This window comes from Pinus tabuliformis, chromosome 5_1, assembly GCF_031772625.1.
Source record: "Pinus tabuliformis cultivar Carrire ecotype Pingquan chromosome 5_1, CPIR1, whole genome shotgun sequence".
Classification (NCBI taxonomy): Eukaryota; Viridiplantae; Streptophyta; class Pinopsida; order Pinales; family Pinaceae; genus Pinus; species Pinus tabuliformis.
In genome coordinates, this window is record NC_142305.1 from 983954497 (window position 1) to 983971436 (window position 16940).

General features: G+C 40.4%; 1 protein-coding gene across 3 annotated transcripts in view; it reads left to right on the plus strand.

The window, feature by feature from the left end:
* Window positions 1–437: 437 nt before the first annotated feature.
* Window positions 438–16940, plus strand: part of LOC149168030 (protein N-terminal asparagine amidohydrolase family protein) — a 463798-nt gene continuing 447295 nt past the window's right edge. The window contains exon 1 of one of the 3 annotated variants that reach the window (XM_089433302.1): window positions 438–831. In XM_089433302.1, coding sequence (XP_089289428.1) covers window positions 781–831 — 51 coding nt within the window. In that variant the 5' untranslated portion in view covers window positions 438–780. The remainder of the gene's footprint in view (window positions 832–16940) is intronic. The other 2 variants (XM_089433303.1, XM_089433301.1) reach the window with 2 other exon arrangements.

Below are 16940 nucleotides of genomic sequence, written 5' to 3' on the forward strand. Positions count from 1 at the left end.
CTTTCAGAGATGCTTGCTGACATTCTAATTTTAGCTTTCACCTCTTCATAAAGAATATGCACCACTGCTCTCAAATGTTTAGGAACCCCAAGTTCCTCTATTTTGTGCCAAAACTTATCCCTAAAAATTGTGTCCAACACTTTTCTGTTATCAAATTACAAAACAATAAAAGACTTCGGCGCACGCTTTTCTAAAATTAATATAGCAACCAAAAAATACTTTGGCGCAGCTGATGCCATTGCTTAAGAAAAGTCAAAGCCTAAAGTTCACCACCATTTTCATTTTAATTTATTGTACCCTGCAAACTATTACCGCGGGAGCCATTCTATATGTCATTGCGCGTGACATTAAAAAGTTTGGTTACTCTTTTTTTATAATAATAACTATTTAATAACAAAAAAAATTGACGATTTGTACTTTACTCTATCAAACTTCAAATTAAAACAAATCACTTGTGATTATGATTGAACTGTACTCGCGCTATGAAATTAGGATTTAGCCTTTTATGTTGGAATTTAATGGCGTGAAACCCATTCCTGTCGATTAATTTGCCAAGGTTGAGGTTTCATTCTTTTGCTTACCATAGATACGGGCTACTCAAGCCCGAATTTACAAAATTGGTGTCTTACATCAAAGCGAGTGTGAATTCATAACCAGGTTTAAGATTGAGGTATGTGAGAGTCTTTCTTTCGAAGTTGGCTGAAATGAATTTGACGCAATTCAAATGTTAACCTTTCTAAAAGGAATTTGAGCATCACCAGCAGCAAATCAAATCAAAACATGATTTTCGTTGAAGGGGAGCAGATATGCCAGGACTCTCATTTGTCTCAGGTATCTTGAATCTCCCCACGCCTCACCGATTCCATTTTTGTTTTAGAAAGGTTAGGTGTACAGTTATTGAAGATGAATAATATGGTAACTATATGTCCATGCTTAATTTCAACTAGCCATTTAATAGCTCTTCATGATATGAAAAGGATATATACGGAAAGGCAAGTGAGCAATTTTTTTGAAGGCCAATTTATACTACCCATTATTGGCTTTAGGGACAAAGGCGTATGTACATTATGTTTTTCATGTCAGTACTTCTATTTTGAGACAAGAAGATGAAACACTGATTAACATTGAGCTGAAGGTGGAAATTTATGATACATGATTGAGTTTACGAACTAAGGTTCATGTATATTTTACTCCTCTTCTGAGTTCAATGTTCTATGCATTGCTTTTCTTGTGAACAATTACCCTTTTGAGACAAGAGGATGATGCACTGGTTAAACATCTGAACCAGAAAGCAATTGTTCTCTATGTCGTGATACTGTGTCCTAGAAAGTTTTTCTCGGAAAGAAGATCTGAAATTTCGATACACTGAAAATTGTGGACTAGAAACACTCTGGTATGAATTCGCTACTTGCGGATCTTTACAAAATATCGGAGATTTGAAATCACTGCAGGGATCATACGTGGGAAATTTTAGTTTTTAGGTCTATCATTCTAATTCTACCATCTTCACCAATGCGGGTTTTTTAATCTTTATTTTTAGAGTTCTTGTTATTGCAATATCATGTTGGGTGGGTGGGCTTGTTGCATATGTCTGTATGCGTGTCTGAATATTTATATTTATCTCTCTCTATATGAATAGTCTGGCACAAGCAACTTGTTCTCTGGCATGGGTGCAGTTCATCTTCCCTTCTGTTTGTTCTACTCCGGCTTTATTCTGTCTCATAGTTGTCGCGCCCATGGTTTCTCTCCATTCTAACTAACAGCACTCCCTCCTCGGTGAATGAGATTCTTGTATTCTACATTCAAGATGTAGTCTATGAATTGTTTCTCTAACAGTTATTTTCCACTGATGTGGATTGTGAATAAAAGAAAAATGTTATGATTCACAAAGCCCTTCTCTTGTTTGTTCCTATTTGATGTTCTCCATTACTTTCCACCAAAGCCCATACCCTTCTACTTGGAATATTCCATAGAGCTTCTTCTGAAGAGATCTCTTCTTTAAGATCTAATCTACTTTTGTTGTTCCAGTCTTGACAATTAATCCTTCAAAACAAGTTTTAGCAATATCCTAGTATCTCTTACGTTCCAAAGTTATTCACACATGTTTTTCTTCAGCCAATAAATATGGAGACTACTAACTAAACATTGCTGTCTCAAGCTTAATTCAGTTTTCATTGTCAATTTTCATTTTACAGTGCAAAATAACCTCATCATGTGAATATTTTATTTATCCAAACCAAGTTCACATTTGTTGTGCTTTTAAGAATAAAGCTTGCATATCTATTGTTGACCTTTGCAAAATTTTGAAATATAAATCTTTTGAGTATACAAACATGCATTCATATTTTTTTAAACAGAAATCGGTAATATTTGTTTTAAAAATAGGCTGCAGTTGAGCTGGGCGGCATAGTAATACAAAAAAGATGTCGTTTCTTAACAAAAACCAGCATAATCATCAAGCAATACGTGTCAGGTACAGAAGTCTTCATCATCCTTCACAGATAATTTCAAAAAGTTTCCACTGGTATAAATTATAAAAAAGACACCCAATATCATAACTGTTCTACATAACATAAGCAATACCAATACAAGACATTCTTGCTGTCCACCTCATCTTGACTGATATTAGTAGGTTGAGATCCCTGATTGCCCAAGTCCATGCGTTCAAGCGTTTGATCAACTATTCCCTCCTCCTTGTGATCATATGTGAGTTAATGGGCTCGGAATGTGGTAACATGCATATATTTATATTAGTCATGAACCTGGGGGATAGCTTGGAAATGAATTCCCCGTTTTTTCCATAAGGATCTTTCGGTCAAGCTAGAGGCCTTGTTGGTGGGCATGTTTTTTTGTCAATTTAGGGACCTTAGGACATGGAAAAACTTGATCTCTTTGAATCAAAGAGTCTCCTTCTTTGTTCTAGCTATGAGGCTCACCAACTTATTGTATGATGGAGTTTTCTTAGTGTTAATAAGAGTGATGATTATGGATGAGGCCCTGATAACTATCAAAGACTTCACTAGCTGGATTGATAGATAAAAGTCCTTGAAGGAGAGCATATGCCTTTGCTTAGTTGTTTATGGCTACCCTAGGCCCTTTTCATAATTCAATTCTTGTTTCTCCCTGGAATCAAGGATGATCCCCCTCGGCACCTGCCACCCTTGGGTTTCCTTTCAAGGCCCCATCAAAAAAGAGAATAATTTTTTACAGCTTCTTCTTCCACTCTTTGAATTCTTCCTCCTTCATTATTATCTGTTAGTTAGTGTGATGTGAGGGTTGAAGGGTTATTATTTTTGGATGAGAAGCTCCTCCCACAAGGATGTTTACTAACCACTCTTTCTCCTCACTGTCAAGCAGCTGCTCCAAATGACCTTTCATGCCCAAGATTTTGATGGCTTTTGACATTATGTCCCTTGCTTTTGTAGCTGTTATCTTGGGATTGACCATTACCTATTGAAATATAACTTTGTTACCAGCCATTCAAACTTTGCAATAGATAATGTTGGCTTTGCTTTCCAAGCTTTCTTAAACACAAGTTTGTTAGTGAACGAGCCCCTAAAACATTTAGGACATAAGGTGAACATATCTCTTCAAGAATTTGGGACTCTCATCTTGTGATGGGTTCCTGCAAAAGCAAACCACCACACCTACTTGGTAAAATACAATTGAAAAAAATTTGATGATGGTTTGCAGTATGATGTATCTAAGTGGCATAGAGAGCATTGTGATGGCCCTTGCATTCCCCATTTTTGAAGATTCTTCGTAGTTAGTGTAGATTTGTGTAGTTTGGGAGGTACTCCCACAACCCTAGGGTACTGTTTATGGGAGAAATTGTTAATTTTAGATAACAATGGTATGTTCTATGCTTGCAACAATTCCTTCAATGTCCTTTTAGTAGCCCAATGTTAATTCCACTTTAGTTTCCAATAGCAATCACATAGACTATTAATTCACATTGACAGTAACTGTAGATAGAACATAAATAATAAACGTAGAAGACAAGTCAAGACAAGAGAACACCAATATTTGGCTCAAGCCAGGGAAAAACCCCAAGATGGGGAAAACCTTTAATCAATCCTTCTTATTATCAAATATCAAATGTTCAGCAAAGAGAGAATGTCCAATAGAGTACAATGATGAGATTCAAAGTCAATGTGACATTACTTTTATGAATTACCCAGACAATGTAAATCTATCAACTTGATGAAGGACTGCACTTCTGAAATGTCAACAGCAGTCAACTTGCCCTAACCAGTCAGCAGTCAATGGTCAAAACAACAATGAAACTTCCCTTCTTGAGTTTGATCAACCTTGGTCAAACTCAACCTTTCTTGGTGGTCAAACAACAGTAAAAACAATCAACAAATCAGTGGTCAAACCCAGTCAAATCATGTAGTCAACCTGCGGTCAAAACAATCCCGCAACCCTGCGGTCAACCCTAGTCAAACAACTCCCTTTGCCTCAGTTTTTGTGCCAAATAATGCGGCATGCTTGGACAGACTTATCATTGGTCAGAATGCAGTCAAACAGTTCCAACTTCTTTTAAGGTCTACAAGTCAACGTTGGTCAAAGTATCCTCACAACAAAAAGTCAACGTAGGTCAGATCAACCCAAGAAACTTCGCATGTGTAGATGAATAGTTGCCTTAGATGTACGAACCAATTAGATGAAGAAAGAGAATGATGTGTGAGTGAATGTGCCAAATGAGGATGAGGGTCTCCTTTATTTATATGTGTTGCAAGGGGATCAATTTGTCTAATTGACCCCAAGCCGACCTTGACCAATTGTGCTCTTGTGGGCTTGACTTCAAAATCATATTTCTCCTTGTCTGATTTTAGTGCTTCCAGGTTCGATTTTGGTCCTCTCGAAAAGAGGAATTTTGTCCAATCATCATCTTAGGCCAATGAGCTATCCAAAATGGAATTTGGCCCTAGTTGCATATTTTAACACTTCCTCTCAAATAGGGAGGATCCCACCTGGCAATATCCATCCATCATCATGCCATCCTGATCATCATGTACTATCTTCGCATCTCGTCTCGTCTCTACTGAAGATTGGTATAGATAATAAGAAGGATTGATAAAGAGCGAGTCACAAGACATTACCACTCTCCACTGACGAAAGTCAATCCACATAACCAGGGGTAGAACCCCAATTAGACTTGATCCTGAGTGATCAAGTTGTTGAACATCATGCATCCTAGACATAGGGAGTATGACAATACACAATGCGTCCATCTGTAGTGCTATGATCCCTAACCACTTTTCCCAACTCATTGACCAAATGAGAGGTACTTCTCAAGAGTCCTAGAATGCAAGGGTAGGATGTACACTGGGGCATCCACAAGAGAAGGTGAACCACTCATCCTATGCATATGTCATCAACCATAGGGGAAGGTGAACCACTCACCTTATGCTCAAATAGTGTCCTCCACAAGGGAAGGTGAACCACTCACCCTGTGCTCAATCATGTTGGGGTATATACTCCACAAGGGAAGGTGAACCACTCACCCTGTGCTCATATAGCTCCAAGAAGTACCCCAGGCCCCCAAGAGCTCCCAGAGCTCAATGTCCAACTCAAGTAGGACCCTCATGGGAGGGTCTTTCCACGACTCCAAGTCTCTCTCGGAAGGCTAAGAACTTGGCCTTCCCCAAAGGCTTCGTGAGGATGTCAGCAACTTGTTCATTAGTCTTGATGTGTTGGAGCCTTACTGCTCCCTGTTGCATCATATCTTGAATAAAGTGGTACCTGATAACAATATGCTTGGAGCGATCGTGGAACACAGGATTCTCTAAAAGGTGAATCCCACTTTGGTTATCACAATAAATGGCGGTGGTGTCCAACACATGCTCAAATAGCTCATTGAAGAGATTCCTCAACTAAATAGATTCACAATAGGCTATACTAGCTGCAATATGTTTGACCTCAATGATGCTTAGAGCAACCGATTTCTGCTGCCTTCTCATTCATGAAATTGAAGCAGATCCCAAAGAGAAGCAACATCCTGACATGCTTTTTCTATCGACCACACTGCCAGCCTAGTCAACATCAAATATCCATGTAGCCTCAAATTCCCGGCAATGTATCTCAAACCATAGTTGATAGTGCCACGGAGATATCTTAGGGGATTCTTAGCAACAACCCAATGTATGTGATGAGGCTCAACCATAAGTCGACTGAAAGTATTTACAACGAAGCATATGTTAGGTCGAAAGTCTACCAAGAATATCATGGCCCTCGCAAGTTGTCTATATCCAGAAGGATTTGCCAATTTTGGACCAACCACACTTCCATATAGCTTCTTGAAGTTTAGTTCCATCAGAGTAGACACAGACTTGCATTCCAACATCCCACATCTTTCTAGTAGCTTCCCAATGTATTTCCCTTGAGAAAGGAAAATCTCGCCTGGCTTTTGCCAGACCTCTAGCCCTAGGAAGTAATGCATCAGTTCTAGGTCCTTCATCTCAAATTTAGAAGTCAATTCCCTCTTGCATTGATAAATGAGAGGTTCTGCACCAATCATAAATAGATCGTCGACATATAAGACCAAAATAAGTGGCATATCGTTTTCAACCTTGAAGTATAGTTTTGGATCAACATAACTCCTTGTAAATCCTAGCTTTATAAGATAACTATCAATCCTCTCATACCAAGCCCTAGGGGCTTGCTTCAACCCATAGATGGCTTTCTTCAACCCGCATACATGTGTCCTTCGATCTTGTACTTAAAACCCCTGAGGTTGTTCCATGTAGACTTCCTCCTTAAGTGAGCCACGCAAGAAAGCAGTATTGACGTCCATTTGATGTAGGCTCCACCACCCTTGATTGGCAGCAAGAGAAATTATGGATCAGATAGTGATATATCGAGCGACTGGTGCAAATATTTCATCGAAGTCCACTCCTTCCTTTTGAGAGAAACCACGAGCCACGAACCTTGCCTTATATTTTTCAACACTTCCATCAACTCCGTGTTTCATTTTGTAAATCCATTTTGAAGTGACCACAGACTTGTCCTTGGGTCTTGTTGACTAGTGGAGTGGCACCTGATGATTATATGAAAGACTCCATGCCCAAGGATGATTCAAATGACACTTGTACCATCAGATATCGTCAGCCAATAGAGTTTTTTAAACTCTACTTTTATTTTCTCATCATCTTTCTTGTACCCAGATTCCACACCCTGCGGGGAATTGTAATAAGTGATATTAGTAATGATGAGTTTTGAGTTTGTAACAAGCCTAGCATGTTGGGACTCGATCAACAAAAGAGTACACCTTGGAGTGTTTTCTTTTATCTGGTTAATTATCCCTTCTTTTTCAGAGGCAGATAATTTTCTAGGTTTTTTCACTCACTTCTTACTCCAAAGTCGGGGTGACGGTTTGAAGGTTGAGCCCCTAACACATCTTAGTGTCTAAAGTCAATGTATATTACCATACTAGATCACACAAAAAATTTCGTGGAATTTGGTTAGGTCTAGGTAGTTATTTTTTAAATTTTAGATTTTCCGCACTGCGGAAATTGCTAATAAAATTGTATTTGTAATGTAATAAGTGATGCCTAGAGAAGTTGTATGGGGTATGAGTAATGAAATTTGCACTTTTCACCCTCAACTTTCTACTATGACACACCTTGAGGGGTTAAAAATGTGTTTTGAACCCTCAAAACCCACTTTTCCTAAGTTTAGTGGGAAATCTGGCAATTAATTAACCCAAAAATTAAACAAATGGAGAAAAATAAATATCCACACATGCTAAATGTTGTGGAAATGAGATGGAAAATTATGGGGGAGTAAAAGTGAAGTCCCAAGGTGACGTGGACTCCTAAAATCAAGGAAAGGACATGTGCTCAAATAAAATCGAATTTCTGGCATTAAATGAGAACGCTGCTTACTTGGAAATTTGAATTTGTGAAGTTAATGCACATTTTGTTAGTTTTTGGTAGTATCTGAAGTGCTCTAGCTTTGAAAATTGTTGGAGAGGCTAAGACACATGGGTTCTAAAGAACCCATAAACTGTTTGGTGAAATTCTGCCCAAATTGTATTTTATTAAAATAATTAATATTTTAATGGGGTTCCTAAGTCTAAACTTAGGAAAATTAAAATATTAATGGGTATTAATCAAAATATGGGTGAGAATGATCTAGAAGGTGAATCAAGTCATGTTTTAATTTTAGCCGTTGATTAGAGGCTTAATCTCGATCGTTGAAGACTCAACAATAAAAGTATAAGATGGAGGCTTGGGGTTCATTTGGAAATACACACGGAGAGAACGAATTGATCTAGAGTTCGATTTCTGGGGCTAGGAAGCTGAGAAATTTGAACTAAGTGATCATTCAGCTACAGGGGGCAGTGAGAATCCGGGAGAAGGACTTTCCGGAGAATACTGACAGAGAAGCGGAGAGAGCTTGCAGAGAGGTAGTGCAGTAGCCGGGAGAGCTGATGCTGGGCCAGTCTGGGCCCACACAATCTTGACGCAGAGCTAGAAAAGACTAGGCATAGGGGAAAGTTGCTTGTCACACAGAAGCTGGAATTGTCGGGAACTGCCGGAACAGCCGGGATAGCTGACGCAGAGGGCAGAGGAGCTGATGCAAGGTTGACGCAGGGCCAGCGCAGAAGTAGCCGGTGTTAACTAGTCTTTTGCCGGATCAGCCAGAATTTTGCCGGGTGAAGTGAGGTAAAACTCACTCAGATTTTCGCCCGTATTTTCTCTGTAAAGGATTGCTAGATGAGCATCCTAGATTTGTATTCAGATATTTCTCCTGCATAATAATTAACCCTCAGAAGTGCTGCATCGGTTTTCCCTCATTGGGTTTTTCTAGGGACTATTGTGTCAAAATCAAGGTTGCACAAAACGGGGAAACGGGTACGAGTTTCGGAAACGGGAAGTGATACGAAACGCGACCTCCCCAAATTTTGGAAACGGGGAAACGTGAAATGAATATATATATATATATATATATTAGGACATTCAAGAAATATGTGCAATCATAAAGCATATATGATACATTCTAATTTATTACATTATGATAAAATTGTCAATTGTCAATGCATAAACTATAAGTATCTAAATTTACATCACATTTACTCATGAATAATCACATAATGAAAATAGAAATATCCAAAATCAGCCACGAGAAATTTCTAATTTCTTGTCTCGTGCTTGAATGGGAGTCTTCTCCTACATAGTTGAACGACCTTAGTGCTCTTGATTAAATACAAGTTTCATACCCTAGTACCCTACATTCTCTTGATTATTGGGAGTCTCCCCTGGATAGAGGGCTTGGTTCTCTTGATTAAATACAAGTTCCATACCCTAGTACATGATAAAATCAAATGGAAACATTACAATCCCCCCAATCCTAAAATCCTGAAAAACAGATAAGTCTGCTGGATTTTGAGTGAGATCTAAAATTCTACTTTTTCCATATGAAATCCAATGAGCGCGAAACCACTCTCAAACATCCTAAGTCATTTCATGGTAATGTTAAAAATTTAAGTAAAAGGATGAAAATGAAAAATAAAGGAGAATATCACTTTTACTTTAAGAATTTAACATTACCATGAACTGCATATCAACACTAGGGCAAAAGTTCACTTTTATAACTTTAGACAGGCATCTAGAAGCAATTAGAAGTCACTAGGCTAACGTAAGAATAGATTAAAAAAAAAAAAACACACACACACACACACACACACAAGTAAATGCTGAAACATGGGTCGTACGGCCCTGAAATGCGTTTCAGGCCGTACTGGCCACGTTTTAGTTTCGTGAAACGTGGCAGTACGGCCCGAAACGCGTTTCAGGGCCGTACCAAATGCGTTTTAGCGTTTCGTACTCGTTTCCGTACGGAAACGCCCTCCTGCCCCACGTTTCCTGCAACATAGGTCAAAATATAAGTGTATCCTATGTATCTTGTTCTTTGCTCTGTTTTCTGTTTCATGAGATCAAATATTTAATTAGTGTAGGCTGCAGAAGTAATTTGATTTAGTATTCAGAAGAATAACTTGATGAATGTAATTTAAAATCAAGTAGGTGAAGTAGATTCATATTTGCTGCAGCAGGTGTTCCTTTAGTGCAGGAATTTTCACATGGTATTAGAGCATTGATTTTGAAATAAGAAGAGAAAATCTAGTGCTGAGCAGTGAGGCCGAAAGATGCACTTGGTAGCAATTCGAATCCCTTTGAACGGATTGTGCAATCTTTGCCGGGAAGCAGATTCGAGGAAATCTCTCTCTGAGTGAGACGACAGAGAGGTACGATTTCTGGCTCGTGAGTTTGCAGAGGCAGAGGGAGTAACGCAGAGCCTCAGCACAGTGCTTGGAGGACGTAGTTTCTGCTGAGGCAGAAATCCATCGGAAAAGAGCGAAGACACATAGAAGGGGAATTTTCTCCCCAGAGAACTTTCCGCTAGAATGTTCGAATTTCTCACTTACTGAGCAGTGCTAAAAAGTGACTAGAGGAGTCAGTTCGATTGTTGGGTGAGATGGCATCGCATGGGCTCAGAGATCAGGACAGGTTGGACAGAGCCTCCAACTATGTCATATGGAAGACCAGAATCTTAGCTGTTCTGGAGGAATATGATCTCAAGGCCTACATCAAAAGTATTGTAGTTGTACCCGCTGACAACGATCAAAAGAAGAAGTATAAGGCCGAGCAGGGGAAGGCAAAGAGGGTCATTCTTGATGGAGTTCGTGTTGGAATTTCTAAGTTTAACCCTTTAGAAATTCTTCATGTACTATATGTTTTATTTCTTCCTACTTGTTCAATTACTTAACAAGTTATTTACCATGTAAATACTGAAAATAAATACAAGTGCAATATCAACACATACAAATCATCAACTGAAGGAAAAACAATCACACAAGTGACACCGTTGTTTTTGGACTAATGTCCCCGAAAAAACCCAATGTGGGAAAACCGGTGCAGTATTCAGAGGGTTTTATTATTATGTAGTTTCAGAATACAATCTGGGTGCTAGAAATGGCTCACCCAACAGAAAATGCCCTCGGCAGTAGTACCTCTCAGTTGGAGACAAATATTCCGGCTAAATCATCGGATGAACGATCCCACAGCAACAATGCAATTTCTGCTGCTCTGCGTCACTATGATAGGGATTGCGTCACCCTATTCGGCTCTCCAGCTCCCAGTCTGTCCCACGAAAAATCTCCTAGCGCTGCCTCTAGGCCCAGCGTCAGCCTCTCTGGGCTCTGCGTTAGCCTCTGGAGCCTCTGCGTCTCACACACTGGCCCTCTCTGGCTTTGCGCAGCTCCTCGCTGGCTCTGCGTGGCCTCTGGCTGGCTCTGCGTGGCCTCTAGCTGGCTCTGCATCAACTTCTCCCAGCTTCGGCGCTGATCCTCCCGGTACTAACTCTGCCTCTCTGCTATGTATTCATTGCCCCTCAACTGCAACACAGATCACTCACTCAATTTCCTCAGCAAACCCTGCCCCCAGAAAATCGAGTTCTTGATCTCTCTCAGTGTGTTCTCCAAGTGAGCCTCAAGCCTCCTCTTATACTTTTCTCGTTGGTCCATCAACGACCGAGATTAAATCTCTAATCAACGGCTAAGATTAGATTTGGCTTGATCCATGACTTTTGGACCATTCTAACCCAGTTTTATATTAATACCTATTAATATTTTATTTTTCCTAAGTTTAGACTTAGGAACTCCATTAAAAATATTAATTATTTTAATATCTCCCAAACCGGTTAGATTCCGCCCAAACCATTTCTGGGTTTTGGAGATCTCATGTGCGTTAGCCTCTCCACCAATTTTCATGGCCAGAGCACATCCGATGCTACCCCCAATCAACAATTTGAGATCATGTGGTCTCACACTTGCAGGGCAAAGATACAACTCGAGAGATGTGGGAAGCCTTATCTTCTTTGTATGAAGGCTCTTTCGAACAACGGAAGATGTATGTAGAGTAGAAGTTGTAGTGGACCTTGTTGCAAAAAGGAGAAGGGGTGAACCTCTATCTTCAATGCCTTCAGGACACTCAAGACCAGCTTGCTGCAGTGGGGTCCACTCCTCAGCCAACCGCTATGTTGAGGATAGCCCTGAATGGAGCCTCAGATGAATGGCAAGTTTTCATCCAAAGCATATTGGGCAGGGAAAAACTACCTTCATGGGAGGAGATGTGGGCGACTCTTCAACAGGAGTTAAGGAGGGACCTAGTGAAGGTCAACCTCAATGGCAGCAGTGGGAGTGGCACAAAGATGAAGGAGGAGAAGGAAAATACAGCTCTGGCATCGAAGGGACAACAGAAGCAGAAGCGGAAGAAGGACATTTCGAAGGTGAAATGTTTCAGATGTGGCAAGATGGGTCACTTTGCATCTCAGTGTCCTTTGAACCAAAAGGATAAGGATGAGAAACATGATCAAAGGTTGGAGCTGCGAAGATAGATGAGGAATAGTATGCCATGAGTGCCCACGTATCTCTAGGAGGGACATGGGGCGATATTGAGCTGTAGTCGGGAGGACTACATGTGGGCAGGATCCTTAAGGAGTCCACCTCTTGCATCAATTCCTTGCTACGGGAGCCCAAGATTCAACAATAGCGAGATGGACTTAGTGTGAGATGATGCAGTGGAGTGTTTGGAGGACAGATGCAGTAGCTTGGGACCAGAGACTAAACAACACAGAGCAAGGTTGGCAGCAGTGCAGATGGCACAGTGCAGAAGTCAGCAGCAACGCGAAAGATTCAGAGGGTCAGCAGCAGTTCGACTCCAACATTCATTGTATTATGCTGAACACAGTTAAGTTCAGCTAATTTTGGATGTTTTTCAGTTGCTTCTCTCAACAACTGAGTTGTTGTACGGATGCAGTGTTAGCAATGGCAGTTCTAGCAGCATAGTAGATGCAACATTTGAGAGGGAGCTGTAGTACAGATGGAATAGTGGCAATGGCAGTCTCATGGGCAGCAGTATAGTAACAACAACAACACTGTGTTGGTGGCAGCAACAATGCAGAAAGGAGGTGCTTCAGAAATAGAGCAGCATGCAAGTGGACATTGTTGCTAGAGCACTTTTCTCGCTAAGAGGGAGTGTTAGTTTTTGGTAGCATCGAAAGTTCTCTAGCCTTGAAAATTGGTGGAGAGGCTAAGGCACATGAGTTCTAAAGAACCCACAACCATTTGGTGAAATTCCACCTAGATTGTATTTTATTAAAATAATTAATATTTTTAATGGGGTTCCAAGTCTAAACTTAGGAAAATTAAAATATTAATGGGTATTAATCAAAATATGGGTGAGGATGATCTAGAAGGCGGATCAAGTCATGTTTTAATCTTAGCCGTTGATTAAAGACTTAATCTCGGCCGTTGAAGAATCAATAGGAAAAATATAAGATGGAGGCTTAGGGTTCATTCGGAAATACACACGGAGAGAACGAATTGATCTAGAGTTCGATTTCTGGAGCTAGGAAACTGAGAAATTCGAACTAAGTGATCATTCAGCAGCAGAGGGGCAGTGAGAATCCGAGAGAAGGACTTTCTGGAGAACACTGACAAAGAGGCAGAGAGAGCTTGCACAGAGGTAGCGCAGTAACCGGGAGAGCTAACGCTGGGCCAGTCTGGGTCCATGCAGTCTTGACATAGAGCCTGAAAGCACTGCGCAGAGGGGAAAGTTGCCTGTAATGCAGAAGCCGAAACTGCTGGAACAACCGGGATAGCTGATGCAGAGGGCAGAGGAGCTAATGTAGGGCTGACGCAGAGCCTGAAAAGTTGACGTAGTGCCTACGCAGGGCCAACGCAGAAGTAGTCGGGGTTAGCCAGTCTTGTGCTGGATTAGCCATAATTCTGTCGGGTGAAGTGAGGTAAAACTCACTCAGATTTTCCGCTAGTATTTTCTCTGTAAAGGATTGCTAGATGAACATCCTAGATTTGTATTCAGATATTTCTCTTGCATAATAATAAACCCTTAGAACTACTGCACTGGTATTCCCACATTGGGTTTTTCCAGGGACTATTGTGTCCAAAAATAAGTGTGTCCTATGTATCTTGTTCTTTGCTCTGTTTTCTGTTTCATGAGATCAAGTATTTAATTAGTGTAGGCTGTAGATGTCTGACGTTGGGCCAGTCTGGGTCCACGCAGAGCCTGAGAGGACTGCGCAGAGGGGAAATATGCTTGTCACGCAGAAGCCAAATTTGCCAGAACAATCAGGATAGTGGATGTAGAGGGCAGAGGAACCGACGTAGGGCTGACGTAGGGCCTACACAGGGCCAATGCAAAAGTAGTCGAGGTTAGCCAGTCTTGTGCTGGATCAGCCGGAATTCTGTCGGGTGAAGTGAGGTAAAACTCACTTAGATTTTCAACACATAGATGACTTTCTTCAACCCGCATACATGTGTCCTTCGGTCTTGTACTTCAAACCCCTGAGGTTGTTCCATGTAGACTTCCTCCTTAAGTGAGCCATCCAAGAAAGCAGTCTTGACGTCCATTTGATGTAGGCTCCACCCTTGATTGGCAACAAGAGAAATTATGGATTAGATAGTGGTATATTGAGCGGCTGATGCAAATATTTCATTGAAGTCTGCTCCTTCCTTTTGAGAGAAACCACGAGCCCGGAACCTTGCCTTATATTTTTCAACATTTCCATCAACTCCATGTTTAATTTTGTAAATCCATTTTGAAGTGACCACAGACTTGTCCTTGGGTCTTGTTGACTAGTGGAGTGGCACCTGATGAGTATATGAAAGACTCCATGCCCAAAGATGATCCAGAGGACACTTGTGCCATCAGATATCATCAGTCAACAGAGTTTTTTAAACTCTACTTCTATTTTCTCATCATCTTTCTTGTACCCAGATTCCACACCCTGCGGGGAATTATAATAAGTGATACTAGTAATGATGAGTTTTGAGTCTGTAACAGGCCTAGCATGTTGGGACTCGATCAGCAAACGAGTACACCTTGGAGTGTTTTTTTTATTTGGTTAAGTATCACTTCTTTTTCAGAGGTGGATAATTTTCTGGGTTTTTTTACTCACTTCTTACCTCAAAGTTGGGGTGACGGTTTGAAAGTTGAGCCCCTAACACATCTTAGTGTCTAGAGTCGATGTATATTACCATACTAGATCACAAAAAAAAATTCATGGAATCTGGTTAGGTGTAGGTAGTCATTTTTAAATTTTTTAGATTTTTCGCACTGCAGAAATTGCTAATAAAATTGTATTTGTAATGTAATAAGTGATGTCTAGAGAAGTTGTATGGGGTATGAGTAATGAAATTTGCACCTCTCCCCCTCAACTTTCTACTATGACACACCTTGAGGGGTTAAAAATGTGTTTTGAACCCTCAAAACGCATTTTTCCTAATTTTAGTGGGAAATCTGACAATTAATTAAGCCAAAAATTAAATAAATGGAGAAAAATAAATGTCCACAGATGCTAAATGTTGTGGAAATGAGTAGGAAAATTATGGGGGAGGTAAAGTGAAGTCCCAAGGTGATGTGGACTCCTAAAATCAAGGAAATGACATGTGCTCAAATAAAATCGAACTTCTCGCATTAATTGAGAAAGTTGTTTACTTGGAAATTTGAATTTGTGAAGTTCATGCACATTTTGTTAGTTTTTGGTAGTATGGGAAGTGCTCTAGCCTTGAAAATTTTTGGAGAGGCTAAGACACATTGGTTACAAAGAACCCAGAAACCGTTTGGTGAAATTCCACTTGAATTGTATTTTATAAAATAATTAATACTTTTAATGGGGTTCCTAAGTCTAAAATTAGGAAAATTAAAATATTAATGGGTATTAATCAAATTATGGGTGAAAATGATCTAGAAGGCGAATCAAGTCATGTTTTAATCTTAGCCGTTGATTAGAGGCTTAATTTCGGCCATTGAAGACTCAACAGGAAAAGTATAAGATGGAAACTTGGGGTTCATTTGGAAATACACACAGAGAGAACGAATTGATCTAGAGTTCGATTTCTGGGGCTAGGAGGCTAAGAAATTCGAACTAAGTGATCGTTCAGCTACAGAGGGGCAGTGAGAATCCGGGAAAAGGACTTTCCGGAGAATACTAACAGGGAGGCGGAGAGAGCTTGCAAAGAGGCAACGCAGTAGCTAGGAGAGCTGACGCTGGGCCAGTCTGGGCCCACGCAATCTTGACGCAGATCCAGAAAGGACTGCGTAGAGGGGAAAGCTGCCTGTCACGCAAAAGCCATAATTTTCTGGAACTATCGGAACAGTCGTGGTAGTTGACGCAGAGGGCAAAGGAGCTGATGCAAGGATGATGCAGAGCTTGAAAGGTTGACGTAGGGCCAACGCAGAAGTAGCCAGGGTTAGCCAGTCTTGTGCCGGATCAGCTGGAATTCTGCTGTGTGAAGTGAGGTAAAACTCACTTTGATTTTTCCCCAATATTTTCTATGTAAAGGATTGCTAGATGAGCATCCTAGATTTGTATTCAGATATTTCTCCTGCATAATAATAAACTCTCAGAATTGTTGCACTGATTTTCCCACATTGGGTTTTGCCAGGGACTATTGTGTCCAAAAATAAGTGTCTTATGTATCTTGTTCTTTGCTCTGTTTTCTGTTTCATGAGATCAAATATTTAATTAGTGTAGGCTGCAGAAGTAATTTGATTTAGTATTCTGAAGAATAACTTGATGAATGTAATTTAAAATCAAGTAGGTGAAGTAGATTCATATTTGCTGCAGCAGGGGTTCCTTTAGTGCAGGAATTTTCACATGGTATTAGAGCATTGATTTTGAAATAGGAAGAGAAAATCTAGTGCTGAGCAGTGAGGCCGAAAGATGCACTTGGTAGCAATTCGAATCCCCTTGAACGGATTGTGCAATCCTTGCCGGGAAGCAGATTCGAGGAAATCTTTCTCTGAGTGAGACGACATAGAGGTACTATTTCCAGTTCGTGAGTTTGCAGAGGCAGAGGGAGTGACGCAGAGCCTCAACGTAGTGCTTGAAGGACGCAATTTCTGCTGGGC